Here is a 21,135-nt window from a genome sequence, read left to right as displayed (position 1 = left end):
TTTTATATATATATATATTTCTCTCCTCTTCCAACCCACTCCTGCCAAACTACCGCACCCCCTCCTTTTTCTTCAAACTTTATTATTACCAGCGGAGTGCACGTTTAACCGAATTAAAATTTTAATCTCACCTTTTAATCGAAAGCTCGCTCGAGGCATTTTCGAATTTGAACGCATATAGACACCGAAGATTTAAAAGGTCGGCCTCGTTATACGAAGTGCAATACGAACGTTAATTACAAATATATATTCCCTACGAACGAAGGATTATAAAGTAAATAGTTTAAAAGAAAAGAAAAAGAAAGGGGAAAGTAAGAACAAAATTTTTTTTCGATTAACCCCGCTTAATTCAGTTTCTTTATCGAATACGTTTACACTACCGTTAATTCTTTCGGAGTTGGAAAATTTTGCGATTTAGTTGCGGAAAATCGTGAGAGAAGTTCTTTTTTTTTTATGTAGAAAAGAAAAGTAGAGTAGAGTAGAGTAGAGTAGAGTAGAGTAGAAGTAGAAGTAGAAGTAGAAGTAGAGTAGAAGTAGAAGTAGAGACCGTGGAAAGAAGATGAAGTACCCTGGAGAGGGAATGCATAGATCTACGTGTATAACTACCGCGAGAAAGATGGGATGAGGGGTCGATGGAAAAGAGATCGAGTAATGGATGGTGGGGAGGAAGAGAAAGAGAGAGACTGAGATAGAGATAGAGAAAGAGAGATAGAGAAAGAGAGAGAGAGAGAGAAGAAGAAGAAGAGGGAGAGAGAGCAAGTCGAATGGGCCGCTACATCCGGAAAGCTATTATAGCCGCTCGAGCGAATCTCTATTAAAACGTGTTTACACTGGCTTAGGGGTTGACTGAAGCCGCCCCTACTAGTACCTGCCTTCAACCAACTCCGTTTCGTAGCATTTCTACGTGCAGCGTACGTAGGGTGCGCGCGCAATCCACTCTACTTCACTACGTATTCGTTTACAATGTTGGTGGTAGTAATAGTGATAGTGGTAGTGGTGGTGGTGGTAGTGGTGGTGGTGATGGTGGTGGTGGTGATGGTGGTGGTGGTAGTGTTGATGGTGATGGTGGTGGAGATGGTGGTGGTTGTGAAGAGCTATATATACGGAGTAATGCCTATCTAATTGTCGCGTGTATGAATAGTGAATCCCGGAGCACTCGAGGCTATGAGCCAGATCCGAGCTAACACAAGGGGGGAGCCATATGAGCTAATCTATATTATGATAGCTCGACCTCCGGGCCTGGTGCTTTCTCTCCCTATCTCTTTCTCTCTCTCTCTCTCTCTCTCTCTCTCTCTCTTCCTCTCTATTTCTCTCTATTTCTCTCTAACTCTCTCTTTTTCTCTCTATCTATCTATCTATCTATCTATGTATCTATGTATCTCTCTTTCTTTCTTTCTCTCTCTCTTTCACCCTAAACCCACATGTGCACACGCTATATATTTTCGTATGTGTTGTCTGCTCGTAAACGGTACACGCGATTACACCTACATAACCAGCTCGTCGGAACCGGCCCCTTACGTATTATTGCCTATCAGTGCGGGAGGGTTGCTCGCCCTCATCCCAACTCACGACACTATATCTTCTGACGAGGTTACATTACCCACCGATTCTTCTTCGTTCTCCGTTATTTCATCCTCCTCTGGCTCTATCTCCTCTCTCTTTTTCTCTTTATATTTGGATACATGTAGTGTATCTCCTCTCTCTCTCTCTCTCTCTCTCTCTCTCTCTCTCTCTCTCTCTCTCTCTCTCTCTCTCTCTCTCTCTCTCTCTCTCTCTCTCTTTGTCCTTCTTGTATATCAGTGTCTTCTTACGACGAATATGAAATCAACGAACTATCGTCAATTTATATGATCACCCTTTCCAATCTTTTATTGATAATAATTATAGTATAATATATAAGTATATATTTTCTATATATATATATATTTATTTATTTATTTTATTATATATAAGTAATTATATTTTCATACAGTAATATATAAATATTCATTTATTACTAACAATGAATTTAATTGAAAAGAAAACAATTAAAAGAAACGCTAAGGAGATATCAATTATCTGTGATCGTGATCAGAACGATTTTCCTTCTCACGAGAAAATTTTAATAATAAAAAAAAAAGAAAAAAAAAAACAAAATGATCTGATATGGAACCATACACGTGTCCCATTACCCATTACGAATAAAATGTTTATCTGAATAATCTACGCCGGGAAAGTATAAAATTACATATTTATCTATCTACGTTATAGCTCGTTAACTTTATTCCTTTTTTCTTTCTGCGTAAAGGTCATTTCGATGCGTTAATATCTATGAAACGACACGTGGAGGTTCATGGTATATATAAAAGGATGCAAAATGTATCCTGTTTGTCAGTATAGTCAGAGGATCGAGAACGCATTTTAGAGCATGTAATCGGTGGGGCGTCACAGTTGGAAGTATATGGCGGCATTTCGGAGCGTCGAGACGCCGGACGTCGCAATCCAAACGTCCCCGCCTCTTTTCTCTTCTCTTCTCTTTTCTTCTCTTCTCTTTTTCAACTTTGCACTCCTTGTCCAGCATTGTGATGGTAATGTTTCCTAGAAAGGGCCGCACTCTCTCGTGGAAAAACGCGTCTCTTTTAAATAAATCGCATCGCCCCGATGAATTACGAGATATACTAAGCGATATGTATCCATCATTGCGATTTATCTTTGCGTTGTTACTTCGGACAATCTTATGCTTGGTCATTCCTTCTAACAAATATGTTACTTAAAAAATATCGTGAATTATTAATCGTTCGATTAAGATGTATTTACTTAACTTTTCTACTCTTGTAGAGAAGAGATAATAATAAAGAAAAAGAAAAAGAAACTTCGATCGCAATAAATATCTTCAATTTTCTCCTTCGCGTAAATGTGAAAAATTAATGACAGAAAAAGTGAAGAATGAAAAAGGTGAAAGGTGAAAAATAATGCTAGAAAAATCTCTGACGTGGCGTCGAAAATCGTTTAACCAAAAGTGTTCACTTTTAAGAAAGAATATGATGATTTTTTAATTCGAAAGATATATGCGAGGCACGAATACATGACGAGCAACACAAAGAGACAGGGTATACGCGAAGAAAATCGAAAAGTTGGAAGACGTTGTAAGAGAGAAAAAGAGAGAGAGAGAGAAAGAGAGAGGGTGGGAAAGAGAGAAGGGAGGGAGGATAAGGAAGAAGGATGAAAAGGCACGATAGAAGGCACTATAGATACCGGAAGGCAAGAACGAAGGCTGGGTTGAGGGCGCCATTACGTCCGGCCACCCTTCGGTCCTCCACTTACCCCTAACGACGTTCCGGGCAAATAAAAGTTGATTTCTCTTCCCTCTCGCTCCTCTTCGCTTTGCTCTCAGGCTTTTTCGCCCAGCTTCTCCCTCCCTCCCTCTCTCTCTCTCTCTTTCTCTCTCTTTTTCTCTCTTTCTCTCTCTCTCTCTTTCTCTCTCCCTCTTCCCAGCTTTCTTTCTAGCTCTTTTCCTCTCGTTTTCTCTGGACTCTCGCCTTCTTTCTTTTTTCTTCACTTTACGGAGTCTCACCGCTTTATCTTTTTAGGTGCCTTCCGCCTCATCAGCCAGCACAGTGGCAGCATTCATTGGTATCTCCGTACGTGAGACAGACTTGAGTTCATAGGGCAAAATAAATAAATAAATAAATAAATAAATAAATAAATGAAGAAGAAATAAAAGGTAGAAGAAAATAATAAAAAATAAAAATAAAAAAATGTATCATATATTTTCCGCTCGAATCGATCCAGTCGATGACGATCGGCTAATTCGATGATCGGTTTTATCACGGCATACGAATTTTTCACGCTTTTACTCAACGCACGTGATTTTACCTTGCTTTTCGATGTTGAAAATCAATTACACTCCATTTCGAATAATTAGTACACTGATGCGTTATCGTTGAATAAGCAAAGAAGACAAAAAATAAAAACAAAAAAAAAAAGGGAAGGAAAATAAGCGGAAAAATACAAGAAAATCAAGGTTTTATTTCCAATTTTCGTTACATATTGATATTTCATGTTCTCTCGGTCGTGCCTCTCTCGTACTCCGAATTTCCTGTAATTATCTCTGAAAGATACGTACTATTAAAAAATAAACATTATTTTCAGTCCGATAAATATATCGACGACAAAGAAAATTCATTTTCGAATATATAAACAATCAAGTCTCGACTTTATCGTATCGTAGTAATTATTTTTTCTTTAGCATGTACCTTGTAATTCATTTTCGTATATCCGTGTCGTTAAAACGAAAAGAGAAGATGTATTTACACGTTTAATTATTGCGATTAAACTGTAGGGTGAAGGATGTGTATCGGGAATGATTTTTAAAAATCATTATCGACGTAAGCAATTCGAGCAATTTCATTTATAATTATAATCAAAGGGATCGTTTCTTCGTTTTAACTTTGACTGGAGAGAAATAATTATCTTTTTATTATCTATCTAATTTATAATTTTTTAATTATAAACTATTTATTTTCTGTATCCGGTTCCCACAGGTATAAACCGATCCCGACACGTGGCAATACGCGACGACGCGATGCGGAAACCGCACGAGAATGGGCAAATATTATCGCCGCAAGGAGACCTTTTCCCTCCCTCGTCCTTTCGTTTAATGGAATTATAAATTCAATACTGGCCACCGAACGCACCTGAGTCTGCTTTCCTCGAAACACCGATAGATTTCTCTCTACCCTTCTCTTCCACCATATGTATTTCCCGTTAGTATAGAGTAGTTCATTTGCATCAGTGGCCAACCACTCGCCATCCTAATAATTGTCCGCATGCGGCCATCCGTATTTCGGACTATCTCTCTCTCTCTATTTCTCTCTCTATCTATCTATATGTCTATCTATCTATCTACCTATCTATCTATCTATCTATCTATCTATCTATCTATCTATCTCTATGTCTCTTGCATGAGTTCCTGATAAACGATCTTCCGCCTGTATGATCTATTCCCTTCACTATTCTCATCGAATGTTGGTATACTTTGATAATTATAACCATGGCTACATTCGTACTCGATCAACTAACGTAAAATATATCTCGATGGTATTTATAAAACTGACAAACGATAATTTCAAACGTTAATTCAATCGAAAGACAATTTTTATTATCTCGTAATATCTTCGTTATTTATACCATTATCGTTAAATAATATGTCGACGTAAAGGTTTGATAATAATATAAGATTAAGTTTATCGTGGTTACACGAGTTTACTATCATTAACTTCGATAACAATTTGCGATGGTAGCAATCAATGCGTACATGCAGTAGTAACCTACCATATGGACGACAGATCCTTCGGTATAGCCATATTATCGAGATTGTACCCTCACCGCCTTCTCTTCTCCCTCCTAATCCTCCTCTCTCTTTCTCTCTCTCTCTCTTCTTCCCTCTCCCTCCCTCTCTCTCTCTCTCTCTCTCTGTCTCTCTCTCTCTATCGTCCATCTACCCATCTATTTATCCTTCCATCTCTGTTTCCGTGCCTCTGTCGATCTACTTCACTCTCTCTCTCTCTCTTTCTCTCTCTCTCTCTCTCTCTCTCTCTCTCTCTCTCTCTCTCTCTCTCTCTCTCTCTCTCTCTGTCCAATCACACCGGTAGCCGCTAAGTGCGATCCATTACGCGTAATGGAATGCGCCAATTATAACATTTGCTGAATAATTGCCGGACGTTCGGCTGCGCCTGCCGATGATGCAGCCGAGCACACAGGGTATATACGCGAGAGAAAGGGAGACCAAAGGGATGTGCCAGAGGAACGGGGAGGATAGTGTTCAAGCTCGCTCGATAACTCACCCACCATAATACCCACCTACCGGGTGAGTCGAGCATAAACCGTTGATAACTCGTACCCCTTTTTGTCGGCTCAATTTTCGTGGATATCCTTCCATAAATGGGGGAAACCAGATTATTATTATTATTTCGATCGACGAGAAACGTACGCTCCTGCGTCTCTTCTTTCTCTTCTTTCCTTTTTTTTTGTCCTTTTTGTTTTTCCTTCTTCTTTTTCTTCTTCTTCTTCTTTTTTTTTTTAATCTCTTTATTTTTAATCTCTCTCTTTCTCTCTTTTTTCTTTCTTTTTTTTCTTTTTGATTCTTGAATCCTCCCAGTGTTGTGTTATATCTCGAAAATTATCTTCGTTAATCAGGCGCTATAGATAAACGATATGAAAATAGATATTGATAATTGGGATATATTGAAATATTGTATATAGTGTTCTCGATTGTAGGAAGGATGAATTTTTCGAAGGGGATGAAAAAGAGGATAGGAGTCGTCCATTATTTTTTTCCATGGTAGATAACGAAATTAAAAGTCGAGCAATTTCCCATTGAAAAGATTTTCATTGGGTATATTGCTAAAACGAAAAGGGAAATACTTTGATTAAAACGTTATTGCGTATACCACCCGGTATGTACGGCTGCGAGGGCAAACATCAAATAAATCACTTAATAAATTTTGCGGAAGTGGTGGCAAACTCTAAAAGGCCACCAGCCCTGCTGCTTCCCAGTGATGTCTCTGGACCGTCGCTTTGGGGTAGTTTATTACTTTATTTTCATCGATATCTTTTTTTCGGTTTTACCGTCTGTCCGTCCATCGGTTCATTACAAGCAACTCGATCGACAAACCGATAAAAATATTTCTCGTGTTCTCGTGGTTACGAGAGAAAAAAAAGTAGAAAATAAAAAAAAAAAAGAAATAAAAAAGAAAAATTCATTAAATTAAAGCAGGTAACATGACGTATCTATCTATGGATAGCATGAGCGATAATTGATCGTAATTATAACTTCCATTTTAATCATCTTATTATACTCGTTAATTATTATTTAATACGATAGTAATGAGTATAATGCGCTGGTTAAACGTATTTTCTAGATTTATTTGTTGAGCTATGAAGTAGAAAGAGAAAATAGAAAAACAAAAAAAGGAAAAAGAAACAAAACGCGTCTAATAGAAAATTTTATTTTATCGTAAAATCGCATTTAATTGTTTCGACGAGTTATATACGTTTGATGATAACGTAATTGAAAATGTCGAAAGTTTTTGTATAAAATTCTCGTAGTAGCTATTGGTTATATGTAATCTACATCGTTTCATGCACTTTCTCCGACCGTTTTGCGTAAAAACGTTCGTATAGCAGGATATAACAGGGTTATACAGGCTGCATTTTTCCATCGGATGGCCCGCAGATCAAAGTGCAGTGAATGCGTATAAAATGTTAGTAATGCGCGCAATATAAAATGTTATTTATAAAGCTACTATTGATGGAAAGAGTTCCATCTGTAGAGATGAAATTCCATTAGAAATTTTCCGAGTACATTTAACGTATACAAACGTAAGTTCGTGTTAATCCATTCGCTTTCAACGCTTTCCCTTTTGTGCTCTTTTTTCCTTTCTCTCTCTTTCTCTCTCTCTCTCTCTCTCTCTCTCTCTCTCTCTCTCTTTCTCTTTCTCTCTTTCTCTTTTTTTTTCTTTCATTTCTTCTTTTTTTCCCTCTTACTCGCAAGCTTTTCCCACTTCGCGAAATCCACGTTGTTATCGTTTTTACGTGGAAAAAGTTTAAACTTACTAATGTAATATTCAGAATTCGACATAATGAAAATATTACTTCGCTAGACCGTTACTAATATATCGAACGATTTTCTTTCGTGAGGAGATAAAAAGTTTAGAGAGAAAGAGAGAGAGAGAAGAAATAATAAAAAAAGAAAGAAAAATAGAAAAAGAAAACAAAAAGAAAGAAAGAAAATAAAATAAAAAGAAGAGATCGTGGTATGTATCCTAGCGATAACGAAGATTGGAATACGGCGAACGTTTGGAAAACGTTATCCATGCTTTTTCATGGACGAAGTAGAGGAGTTTTGCGTAAAAACGTCGTTTGATATACACCACGTTGAGTGATCGCGTTAATAGAGGGGCTGCGTTTTTTTCATCATTAATCCGTACCGATCAAAGTGCAGAGTGTAGCCAACAGCGGCGAGTAGAGTCGGTACTTCCGGCGGACAGATTGATAAAGCGAGAGAGGAAAAGATATATATATATATATACATATATACATATATACATATATATATATATATATATATATATATATATATAGAGAGAGAGAGAGAGAGAGAGAAAGATAGAGAGAGATAGATAGAAATAGATAGAGAGAGATAGAGAGAGAGATAGTTGAAGAGGGGGAAACTAGTCGAAAACTACGTTAGTGCGCGTGTTTTCGCGCGATTCAATCCGCGGTGAATTAACCAACCGAGGAAAACCTCGTTACCTTCGAACCGACGAGACCAGGCTTCATTCCGTTCCGTTTCTGCCTTCTCGAAATGACCTATGTATAAATGTATGTATCTATGTATTTATATATGTACGTATGCATGTACGAGTATTCATGTTTTACAATGAACATAGAATCGTTTTCAATTGCAAATGGTTTTACTGTTGTAAAAGAAAGATAGTATGTAATAGAGTTTAAATAATACTTGGAAGTTCTTATCGTACACCCTGTATATGTATAAATATATATTTATATATATATAAATATGTGTGTGTGTGTGTGTGTGTGTGTGTGTATATGTAGATATTAGGTATCAGGAGCGTAATATACGACTACCAATATATCTCGAAACGAAGGACAAGTAGGAACGGCCACGAAGTGGATTCGAAAATTGAAAATCATTGCGGTTTCTGATCCCCTTAGTTTCACCAGACAACCTCGATAAATTCTCTCCGTTCTCGTCTTCTCGGTGAAGCTTTATCCTTTATAAGACGTTATACCGGATATCCTTTCCAAGAGATTTCTCTCTCTCTCTTTCTCTCTCTCTCTCTATCTCTATTTCTCCTTTTCTTTTTCTCTCCCTTTCTCTCTGATATTTCGATCCTTAACACGGTATCATTTTTATCGATACTCTTTCGAATCCTTTTTCATAAATGCTTTTATCTTCCATAATCTAAAAGCTTTTTTTATACGCACATTTTAACGATAACTCCTAACGCAGATTTACGAGCAAATTAAAAGGGAAGAAAAGTCTAAGAGACAGTTTCTTTTTTTCTTCTTTTCTTTTCCTTTTTTTTTTTTTTTCAATTCATTATTCCATACCTTACAATCGTTATTGTACTCCTAACAGCAACGTACTTACTTACCCTTCTCAATAGTCCTTTTTTCAAGGACTGTTCACGGTCTGACCGCAAAGTGGCCTCATTTTTGTTGTAATTCCATCATGTCGGAAACGAAGACGATAAAGAAAGACAGAGACAGATAGAGAAAGAAAGAGAGAGAGAGAGATAAATAGGGGGATTCGCGGTCGACGTTAAGGTGCAACGAAGAAGCGATAGAGACGGACTCTCTTTGTGTAGGTTGTAAGTCGCGGGGCGTGTTCCCGTTTGGCTTTGACATGCAAATTGCCTGACAATGAATTTCGTAAAACCTTTTACCACGAAGGGTGCTTGGGGGAGTGAACGAGAGCCAAGCTGAAAACTCTCTCTATCTCTCTCTATCTCTCGTTCTCTATCTATCTATATATCTCTCTCTCTCTCTCTCTCTTTCGCTTTCTATCTATCTCTGTATCTCTCTCTATCTTTCTCTCTCTCTCTCTCTCTCTCTCTCTCTCTCTCTTGGAACGTCCCGACGCATGCGGCAGCAGTGGGCGGAAAAGAGAAGCGGAAGACGCCAGACGACGTTGCGGTATTAATCACTGTCTACCGGCATCAAGGAGGTTTCCACCTTTTACGCTTCCTTGCCGTTGAATCTCGCGATATCGTGAAAGCTCCCTCTATTTCATATTCACTCTTGATTCACAATCGTGTAATTGCATACGGAGAGGACCGGGATTAAATGAGAAACAAATGTTTGTCTTATCATGAAATATCGCATTTACTTCTTTTTTTCTTTTTTTTTCTGCGTGGAAAAGGAAAAGAGAAATGAAGAGAAGTAAGAAGGGGAAAAATGATAAATAAATAAAAAAAGATAAAAAATAAAAAATAAAGAGAAAGAACGTACAAAGAAAGAAGTATCAGATTTATCTCGTGTAATCCTTTTTATTATTAAACATATGTATTTAAGAATAGACTAATGGTCTCTCTCTCTCTCTCTCTCTATCTCTATCTGTCTCTCTCTCTCTCTCTCTCTCTTCTCTCTTTTTCTTTATTTCTTTCTTTCTGAGAGATATAAAGATTTTCTTGAACGACACACATACAAAGTCGTAGTACGGTTAAGAGAGATCGTAAGGATCTTAAAGTAGAAAAGGTTAGAGATGTACAAATCGACATCCGGATTTTTCTCTTTTTCTTAAGATAAGAAAGAGGAGAAGAACAAGAAGAAGAACAACAACAACAACAAGAAGAACAAGAACAAGAAAGAAGAAAGAAGAAGGGTGGTAATGGCTCGTTGAATCCTAGGGGTAGCCACGTAAGGAGTATCGAGAGACATCGTTAAGCGTCGATCGCTTCTCCCAAAGTAACTTGGCGCCTTAGCTTCCACCACCTTAGCCTCTATGCCTTTATCTTTTATTTTTCAACGTCGCCCCTTTCTCTTCTTCGCCCCGCGCGCCCTTATTTCCGCATCCCTCATCCAAACGTTATAGACGGTGTTGCAGAGTGCTACGAGGTTACGTAGAAAGACTACGCGTCTTGCTGCTATAGACTAGCTACAACAACGACGACGACGACGACGACGACGACGACGAAGATGACGATGTGGACAAGGGGTAAGTGGGAAGGGGTTGGAGGGTGTTTCGTAGAGATGGAAGCAGACGAGGCGCGAGCGCGAGCTCGAGCTCGAACGCGTGCGTCTGCTCGCGCGCATCCCTTGGCACGCACGCACACTATTATAACGATAGTCGTCGTGTGTTGATAGTGGGTGGTGGTGGTAGTAGTGGTGGTGATGGTGGTGGTGGTGGGGAAGAATGGGGATAAACCATGATGTCGTTGATTAATACGGTTTACCAGTAAGTGTAACGGAGTGTGCAGAACGGGTCTATGTCTCCCCCTTCCCTCCCACTCTTCCACCTTCCATAACCATCACCACCACTACCACCACCACCACCACCACTACCACCACCATCGTCATCAGCAACGAGTACCACCACCTTCTTCATCACCACCACCACTTCCTACTAGCTACTATCACGATGGCGCACCTCCGAGCCAGAAATCTACTACCCTCTCCACCAACCTCGTGAAATTCGTTGAACCAACCGGGAGCCACGTGCCGATCAATGGCGTCTTGTCTCTGGTTGGTCGAGCCGAGGACAACCCCTCGTCTGTTCCTCTCCTTCCCTCCCACGCTCCCTCTCTTTCTTTCTTTCTCTATTCCACCTTCGTCGTTTCCTTTCTCCCTCTCTACAACCCCTCCGCGTACTCTCCAAGAGGGTTGATCCCATAAGAGAGGGCGAGCTTTCCTTATGAGAAGCATTGATTGCCAACAACCCCTTCTGCTGTTCTTTCTTCTTTCCGTCTTCGTCCCTCTCTCTCCTCTACCTTCCTCTTTCCCATCACCGTTTCTCCCACTTATCCTTCTCCTTCACCTCCTCCACATCCACCTCCTCCTTCTCCTTCTCCTCTTTCTCATTTTTTCTCTTTTCTTTTTTTCCTCCTCGCTCCTCACCTCCTTCCCTACGTAGCAATAACTTCTTCGCATTTTCATGTTGTTCAACGACGCGCAAAAGATTTTACGTTTATACGAACGTGTACGAGTGTTTCATCGTTTCGGCGAAGAACGTCTGACAAAAGTTGAGCATTACTACTGACTAAAGAAAAATCGTTGAACATTAATTTAACTCGACGATTTCTAAACGGTCCAGCTTTTATATATACATATGTATGTATATGTATATATATATATATATGTATATAAAATGTATGTACCTATATGTATGTATGTATGTGTATATATATATAAAATTTCTATGAAATGATAATGAATGGTTCATTAAAGTTCCCTTAAAAAAAAGTAATATAACGCGATGATATTGGAAATCTGATGAAGTCGATATCCATCCATTTGTGTCACGTTGAATGGAATAATAATTTGTCTTTTGAAATTATATAACCAAGCGACTTCGTTATACGCGAATGTTTCGAACTAATAACTGAACGTGGAGGTAGGGTGGTGTATGTATGTATGTACATACATACATACATACATACATACGTACGTACGTACGAATGTACCTATGTACGTATATATGTATGTATGAGCTTTCAGAGATAAATACACGACGAGAAATGACAGATAGAAGACATAAACTTTCAATTTATCACGAGAGAACAAGTTTATTCGAATATCTCACTACCACAGGTTCATACACTACATAATAATCGCTAGCTCGTAACATAGTTTTTCTTTAGACTATCTTTAATTAGCACTGACACTTAATCAGAAGGTAATATACACGTCTCTATGGGTTTTTAGCTAAGTTTTCCGTTTTTTCTTTTTTTTTTTTTTTTTTTTTGTTTTTTTTTTCGTTTTTTTAGCTTCTACGCTGTACTCACGAAATACAGAATAACGGCTCAGAGATAGTTTCTCTTCTGTCTATCTCGTTTTAGTTTTCTTCCTCTTTTTTTTTTCCTTTTTCTTTTTTTTTTCTTTTTTTTTTTTTTGTTTATATCGTTCGTCGACAATATCATCGCTTCTCTCTCCCTCTCTTCCTCCCTCTCTCCCTCTCTCTCTCTTTCTCTTTCTTTCTCACTTAAGGCATGATTCGAGTAGTCGTACGAATCGAATCAAATCAATTTTAACTTCGATCCGTTTGGTTTTGATTCTTTATTTTTCTTTTTCTTTCTTTCCTTATTTATTTATTTATTTATTTATTTATTTATTTATGTTTTTTTTTCTTTTTTCTTTCGACAAGACGAAATTCTTCGAATCCTTCGAGTACTCGAGTATTATTATCGTGCGACTTTGTAACGATCGAAATTAATAAGATACATCGTGGACGTATCGATCCTTAACGATTCGACGATTGATCGGGACTTATCGTTAAAAAAAAATATATATAATGATAACGATTGCGACGTGAGAAATTTTCTATTATCTTTCGCTTATCGAATCTCATTTACATCGTTCCCATTCGTTTATTCTTTTCCTTATACTCTCAAAAATTTCTCTACGAAAAGAATCATTTTAAAATGCTATGTTGAAACGATTACGTTAGGTGTTTTATTATTATTATTATTATTATTATGATTTATTTATTTATTCATTATAAACTACGTAAAAATAAAAAATACTACGTAAAAATTGGGTCTGCGCTAGAGTGACAATTAGGTATAACAATTAAGTATAATAATGTCGCATCGATCATAAACACTTGCTCTTATCTATTAACGTTAGAAACGTTAATGAGTTTTCGAAACGATATTTCATCGTTACATTATACGATAGTTTCTTTCAATTTATCTTCATATATGTATAATTGTTGCTTTTCGCGGACGGTGATACAAGTGATAATTTAATAATGATCAATTCGTTATAAAGAAAAAGGTAAAAAGAAAGAAAAGGAATAGAAATTTTGTTCGAAAGACTCGAGTACTCTGATTCAATCGTTCAAACGGATAATTCGAGCAGAATATTGCTCAGACTGTTACCGACATAATCTTATGCGTCTTACCGTTAATCTGCTATCGTCAGAAAATATTCAAAGTACAATGACGTTTAATCGCGAAAATATCAAATGTCGTGCTCGAATCGTTAAATCGTATATTATAATTTCCCTCCCACGAGAACGCAAAAGAACAAGTTTTACTTGTTGAAAAAAGAGAAGAAAAGAAAAAGGAGAAGAAGAAAAGAAAAAAGAAAGATCTATGTTTACGACAGTACATAATTATAGAACGACGCGAAATTACAAGTTCGATGGAGGTTCCTCGTCGTTCGTTTCGCAGCTAATCTATATAACTTTTAACGATGCATCTACGTTTGCAATTAACGATAAAAAGGAACGAAATTAATACGCTAATGGGGGATTAGGAGACGGGGAGGGTGGCTTGATCGTGGGGAGAGGAAGGTGGTTCGACAGGTGGACGAGGGTGGATGCAAATCGACGCTATTGCATATAATATAATAAATCTCGAGCGTGATTTTAAAAGTATCTCGAACGATCACAATTGTTTATCAACTTTGAAACTTATTAATTTATTCGTACTTGACGAAAGAAGTTCGACGATAGAATTTTCCGAGTGAAAAGAAGGAAGAAAAAGAAAGAAAGAAAAGAAGACAAAAAAGAAAAAATCAACATTCATCGGAGAACCGCTAAGCTGGTCCGAGCTATCGAGGAAACTTAGATAAGATATATTAGATTTGAACGAAGATCTATGATCGGATTGATCCTAGGGATCCTCTTTCGTCGTCGGTTGAATCTGATGAGCGACGCTTGGTAAATGATGATGATGATTCTCCGGTCTTCTTGAGAGACCTAATAGTGGTGGCAGTAAGGGTAGATGTAAGGGTAAGGGCAAACCACCAGGAAAACCGGCTAGTCCGCCCAATAACGCGGAGGCTGTCGAGTGTTCCTGAGCTTTTCTTCTCAATTCAGCTAGACTGCTGCTACGATGAAGATCACCGGTACCGGGTTTGCAACAGCCACACAAGGAACCTGGCCAGCCTGCCGGTGACCAGGACAACATTTCTTGAAGGCTCCCAGGTCGATGATCGCTCGTACTCCAAAGTGAGGGTGTCGTCGAGGACAACGATGTCGGCGTGCTGCTGACGACCTTACTACCAAAGAGCGGTGGTGAAAATTGTGCGGCCAAATGTGGCGAGAAGAAGAGCGACGTCGGTGGTTCCACTGGCCTAAAGCCTGCTCCTAATCCGGGAGTGCTGCAAACAGAAAAAGAAAGAAAGGGGGAAGAAAAAAGAAAATAAAAGAAAGGAAAACAAGAAGAAATGATTAAAAAGGGAATCATCGAAATCATCGTAAAGTAAGCAAGCGAAATGGTAATTAATAACTCGTTCTCTTTCTCTAAAGGTAGGAGGATTCGATTGAAAAGGTAATTTCGGATTAGAAATAGAGAAAGAGATAGATAGATAGATAGATAGATAGATAGATAGATAGAAAGAGAGAGGGAGAAGGAGAGGAAGAGGGAGAAATAGCCCGTGGAAGCGCTAACCCGATTAACACGCGCGATGTTCCGCATCCTTCGAGAGAAGACTCCTTTGAGGCGCTGATGATTATCTCAAATATTAATCGCAAATATTGTTTAATTAATGTAACGAGCTTCGGGCGAAAGAGATGTGCGGGCAGAGAGGGAAGTGGTAATTTTCCAGAGTTCGTAGAAGAGTAGGAAATTGAGAGAGAGAGAGAGAGAGAGAGAGAGAGAGAGAGAGAGAGAGAGAGAGAGAGAGAGAGAGAGAGAGAGAGAGAGAAAGATTTTGCTAGCTAACCGTATTCAGATGGTCGGATGGTACTGTGGAGGTGGAATTTTGAAGGAAGTGGGAAAGGCGGTCTGGTTCCTGTAGAATCCTTTAGCCAAGAGCGGATTTTAGGTAGGCTGACGCTATGCTGTTGGTGGTGGAAAGGACGAAAGGAGAGGGAAACCGCGAGAACGAAGGAGAGGGGATCTACGTCGGATTGAGTAGTAGTGTAGTAGTAATAATGTAATAGTAGTAGTAGTAGTAGTAGTAATGTGTAGTAGTGTGCGGTTGATGTTGCTTGTTGCTGGTAGTGGTTCCTAGCAGCGTTGATATACTAAGTCCAAGAGAGGGGACCGTACTGCCTGTAGTAAGCGCGATAATTAGCGGCAATTAGCCGCGTAGCCTACCGTGCACCTTGCTTACGTGCGCTCGCTTGCCTTTCGAACGTACACCAAACTAATTTCGTTCACCGTATACCACCGTGTATCATTCACGAGATTCCCTGTTGACTTAGTATTCATGTTTAGAACGCTGGAAATGATATACTCGATAAATCGATCCATATATATATATATATATATATATATATATATTTACCGATCGATTAATAAAATATCGTACGAGATCCATCAGAGTTTATATAAAAATAAAGACTTTTTTAATTTATACAATCCTTTGTTATTTTTTTCTTATTTTTTGAACGAATGCTAATACAAAACTTCGATTATACGAAATGTTTGTTTCTTAAAAATGTCGGATATATCAAACCGCGAGCGATTTAAATCGACGACAAAAGAGAATGGAAGTAACCCCTTGAACAAAGAAAATAGAGACAGAGATAGAAAGAGAGAGAAAGATAAATACAGAGATAGAGAAGCGTACGAAGCATCGTCATAGATATACATGGCGGTTGTATCTTTGTAGATATACATATACATATATATATATATACATATATATATATATACATATATATGTATATGTATAAGGTAAGAAGGAACGCAAAGCTTACACCCCTGTAGTCGAGAAGCTCCCGTGCATCTGAATAAATGATGAGGATATATTTACGGCGAGCGGTTTTAAATAAATTACAACTGCGGAGGCGGCGAAGGAGTACCTTTCCAACCTCCACCGTCTCTTCGCGTTCTCTATCTCCACCTCCTCGAACCCTCGCAGTACCCTTCTTCTTCTTCTCTACGCGCGCATACATTCGTATACGGATACTCTCCTTTTCTTCCATCTTGTATTCCATCTAACTCGTACGAATGTACTCTACGTGTCTACGTTTTCGACATTGTTCTTACCTCTTCCAAAGCTCAATGCAATGGAGGAGACTCGTCTTTGGGATTACGCAGAACAACCGACGGATTTACTCTCTCTCTCTTTCTCTCTCTCTCTCTCTCTTTCTCTCTTTATCTCTATTTCTATCTCTGTCTCTATTTCTATCTATTTATCTATCTATCTCTCTCTGGTTCTCCCACCCTTTTCCTATTATTCTTCCCTTGTCTGTTCTTCGTTCCTTTCTCCTTCTTTCCTTTTATTCCTTTCTCATTTTCTTGCCATCAGTGCACGGTTATTTTGACAGGAACAACGGAACGATTTAATTACAGGATGCATTATAGAATACCTCTCACGTCTCTAAAGTAGAATTGTATAAAATGAAGATAAGTGTCCGACTTTTTTTCTCCCTCTCACTCTCACTATCTCTCTCTCTCTCTCTCTCTCTCTCTCTCTCTCTCTTCTCTTTCTCTTCTTATTTTTTTCTTTTTCTTTTTTTTTTGTTTTCTTCTCTCCTTTTTTTTTGTTGACGCAGTTAAACCGACATTGTTCCTCCTGACTGTGTACGCTAATGTACCTTCTCATGAAATATGTATTATAGGGAAAAAGAAAGAGAGACATAGACAGACACACCTACACACATGCACACAAACATTCTAAAGAGATAGAGAGAGAGAGAGGAAGACGAGATTTCTTTCCTTTTCCACTTGTAAAAGCGATCGTTTGTCGAAGTATTTCCGTCACGATTCTTCGTTGAAATTTTACGCGATCTACTCTGTCACGTGACCCGTTCCTTTGCCCTTTACGTATCGAACGAATCAATTGAATTTCGAATAAAAATAAAAAAAAACACACACACACACAAAGAAAAAAGAAAAAATGAGAAAGAAAAGAAGAAAAAATAAATGAAAGGAAAGAAAAGAGAAGTAACGAAGAAATCTATGTGGGAGGGAAACGTTAGCGTGACGTCGTTCGAGGATACGTGTTTTAACATAACTCTTAAGGCGAAAATGATAACGTGCTTAAAGAAGAAAAAGAAACAAAAAAGGAAGAGAAAGAAAGGAAAATAAATAAGAAACGATCCATAAAAAAACGTAGTAGAGAAGATTAGCTCGCGTGTGCGTAAACCTGCGAGAGATTTAACGAGCCGACGATTATCGCGATTATACGAGTGGGTTCGAGTGAAGAAGAATGAGAGGAAGTGAAACGCTTAGTCTACGACAAGAGAGGAAGAAAGAAAGAAAGAAAGAAAGAGAAAGACAGAGAGAAAGAGAGAGACAGAGAAAAAAGAGAGAGAGAGAGAGAGAGAACGCTGCGGAATAGGAGGATGAAGAAGAGTAGGGTGTTGGCGGCTTGAACGGGGGTGGTTTAATGGCGCGTATCCAGCATCCGGGTGACGTGTTCAGCGGTGCTTGTACGTTGAAAATCGTGGGGATTCGTGAGGAACGAAAAATAAGAGAAAAGGAAGAGAAGGGATAGGGAAGGAAAACACGGAGAAGGATGAGAAACGAAGAGTAAGAAGCGAAGGAAGATGGAAAGAGTCTGTGAAAGATCAAGAGGTGAGGGGAAAGAGAAAAAGAGAGAGAGAGAGAGAGAGAGAGAGAGAGAGAGAGGTAGATATTTCCTAAAGACGTAAATACAAACGAAGCTAAAAGCTTACCTCTCAGCGGGTGGTCCCAAGCCCCCTACGGTGCTCGGTGGTGGTGGCGGCGCCCTTATCGGGGTCGGTGGTGGCGTCGAGACACCACCCAGGGACGGCTGACTCGGCTGGGGCCTTGGACTTACAGAGGCGGATGTCGTACTTGGGCTTCTCGAACCACCTGCACCCTCTGGACCAACGTCCTCGGCATCGGCAGCACTGCTGCTCGTTGTACCTTCAACACAATCGATCACTTCTTTCGTCTTTTCTTATTTCCGCTTACTTTCGATTTTTCGATAGTAGCTTTTCCTTTTTCTTTTTTTTTTTTCTTTTTGCAAATTAAAAGAGAAAAGAAGAAGAAAAGAAAATGAAGAAAAGTCAAAAGCGACTGCGAGTTTATTCTCCTTCTTGTCTGTGTCGGATCGACAGTATTCCAACGATTGTTTCAATTGAAATAACATTATAATAATTATTAATATATATCGATAATGTATATTTATGTAATGTATTAATAACATTATAATATATATATTATAATATTATAATAGATAATGGTATATAATTGTGATGATTATAAATAAAGGAAATTTCGTATCGATGTATCGTGAAAAGATAATCGCGTAAATTAAATAGGTAAAATAAACTGTACGATTATTATCGTTAAGAATCTATGAGCATGTCGAAGGTGTTATTATTAAATGGAGGGAAATGTATTCCCTTTTGTTTAATATCTTAATGTACCTTCAGGATCGTGACCAGTTGGACTAGGACCAGCGGACGAGGACGTTGGTGGTGCCAATCCTGTAGTTTCTAGGGCTACGCTGCTTCCAGTACCCCCTCCTCCTCCTCCTCCTCCTCCTCCTCCACCACCTCCTCCTGTTCCTCCACCAGCACCACTTCCACCTTCTCGCTTCCGCTGTTCCTCTTTCAGTCGCTCGCTTTTCCGCCATTTTGCTCGACGATTTTGAAACCAAACCTGGAAAAATATGAGAGTATTTTTTGCTTTTATTTTTTTTGTCGATCTTTTTATTTTTTATCATTTTTAACATTACTTCCAATTGAGCCCATTATTATTTATGCTTTCGAGTAATTTCCTCGTTAAAACGGTAAAATCGCATATATATATATATATATATATATATATATATATATATAAGTGTGTGAACGTGAAAATGCATAGAGATATATATTCTCAACTTCGATCGGCGATTCAGCGAATAAAAACGTTTCATTTATTTACGAAAATTTACACGCTACGGGATTTACATTCGGGACTCGGCTGAAATCGCTTCCATTTATGCTTGTAAATCTAATTCAAAATTTAATAACAACGTTCAAATAAAGTCGACGAGCTTGAGTTTCGTCGACTGCTGGCGTAGTGCGGGTGGGGCGTGGGCGTGGGCGATGTAGGGGGAGGTGTACGGGGGTAAGGGGTAGAAGAGAATAGGGGAGGTAGGGGGAATAAGGAGGGTAGGTAGCATGGAACGTAGTGAAAGACATTAAAAAAAAGAGAATGAGAAAGAGAAAGAGAAAGAGTTGGAACGGAGTGCGCCTACGTTCTCTCTCCTCTTGTTCGCGAATGTGCAAGGATAATTGCATGTACCGGGTGGCGTTCTGAGGCAGGAACGTCCATGGAGAAGATCGTCGGGGGTACTCTTTTCCGTCGTGCATGTTCAACGAGCCGACAGCAAGCACTGCCCCTCGAGTGCTTTTTAAAAAGCTCGAGTTCCGCTAACGAGACTAACTTGACATAATACCAACTGAAATAGACTTTATTATACCTGGCTATATTCTCGGTCTCCTCGTCGTTGCTTATTTTATTTCTTCTTGTTTTTTCTGCTCCTTCTTCTTCTCCTCCACCTTTCTTTTGCTTTTTCTTTCGTTCTTTGTTTATCTCTTTTTTTATTAACGCAACGTGATTCCCTTCCTTTCCCTCGTTCGTTCGTCCACGCGGTGTTTCACCTTCCTTTTTTAATTTCACATCGTCTCGCGAATTAAAATATACGATCTATTATACATAGATATACGAGTGTATACTCGCTTACGTATATATATTGCAAATAGATGCATACACCTACGTAACTGTATTACACGTGTTTACATGAGAGAAAGCAAATTTAAAGCCGATCGTAAATCGCTTTTCTCATGGCTTTTTAAACGATCGATAAATATCGAGAATGGTATCTCGAAAAGAGGATAAGAGTAGGCGAATGTTAAGTGTGAAATAGGGTAAACGCGAATATCGAATCGATCCTTGCCGGTTATAAAAATTCAATGCCTCGAGGAGGACGAAGTAAGGAGTATTCGAAATTACTATCCTTCCTACTACCACCACCACCACCACCACCACCACCACCACTACTATTACTACTACTACTACTACTATTACGGACGGCAAAAGTTTCGTCGGAAGGTACTGGAGATGTACGGGAGAGGAGAAATAGGTGGAGGAGGTGGAGGAGGAGGAGGGAGGGGAGGGAGGGAACGAGGTGGAATGATAGTAAGGTGGGGAATGGGGTTGAAAGGGGGAGGAAGAGGGAGTAAGAGAGAGGTAGCTTGAGAGTAGCAGGGAGAGAGGCTTGGGAAATGGTTTAATAAAATAAATACGATGAGCTCGGTTCTACAGCAGGCCGGTGTGGTTTCGAAGGCAAGCACGGTTTCGGAAAAGAGAGGGAAGAGGTAGAATAGAGGTGGTGGTAAAGGAGAGTGGGTAGCTATGGTGGCAGACGGGGAGATATAATAATATCCTAAGGGTTGCGGGGGCGAGTAATAGCTGGGAACAAAGCCGTGGTTCCCTCGGGACTACCTCGTAGCGTAGAACGTTTCGTTCTCTCTCTCTCTATCTCTCT

General features: G+C 39.0%; 1 protein-coding gene and 1 long non-coding RNA gene across 4 annotated transcripts in view; one reads left to right on the top strand and one right to left on the bottom strand.

Annotated features, from left to right (window-relative positions):
* The window catches only part of LOC122632586, an 18,665-nt gene extending 455 nt beyond the window's left edge, over positions 1–18,210 (top strand). The window contains exon 2 of the long non-coding RNA XR_006327896.1: positions 17,310–18,210. This is a non-coding gene — a long non-coding RNA (uncharacterized LOC122632586). The remainder of the gene's footprint in view (positions 1–17,309) is intronic.
* LOC122632583 (cone-rod homeobox protein) overlaps positions 12,274–21,135 on the bottom strand; it is a 35,086-nt gene continuing 26,224 nt past the window's right edge. For all 3 annotated transcript variants that reach the window (XM_043819557.1, XM_043819559.1, XM_043819558.1), the window contains exons 4-6: positions 19,028–19,262; positions 18,308–18,521; positions 12,274–14,835 (exon numbers count right to left, since the gene is read on the bottom strand). In XM_043819557.1, the coding sequence (XP_043675492.1) occupies positions 14,346–14,835; positions 18,308–18,521; positions 19,028–19,262 (939 nt within the window). In that variant the 3' untranslated portion in view covers positions 12,274–14,345. The remainder of the gene's footprint in view (positions 14,836–18,307; positions 18,522–19,027; positions 19,263–21,135) is intronic.

Source organism: Vespula pensylvanica, chromosome 10 (genome assembly GCF_014466175.1).
Source record: "Vespula pensylvanica isolate Volc-1 chromosome 10, ASM1446617v1, whole genome shotgun sequence".
Classification (NCBI taxonomy): Eukaryota; Metazoa; Arthropoda; class Insecta; order Hymenoptera; family Vespidae; genus Vespula; species Vespula pensylvanica.
Note: the sequence above shows the minus strand (reverse complement) of the source record. Positions and strands in the feature narration are given on the sequence as shown.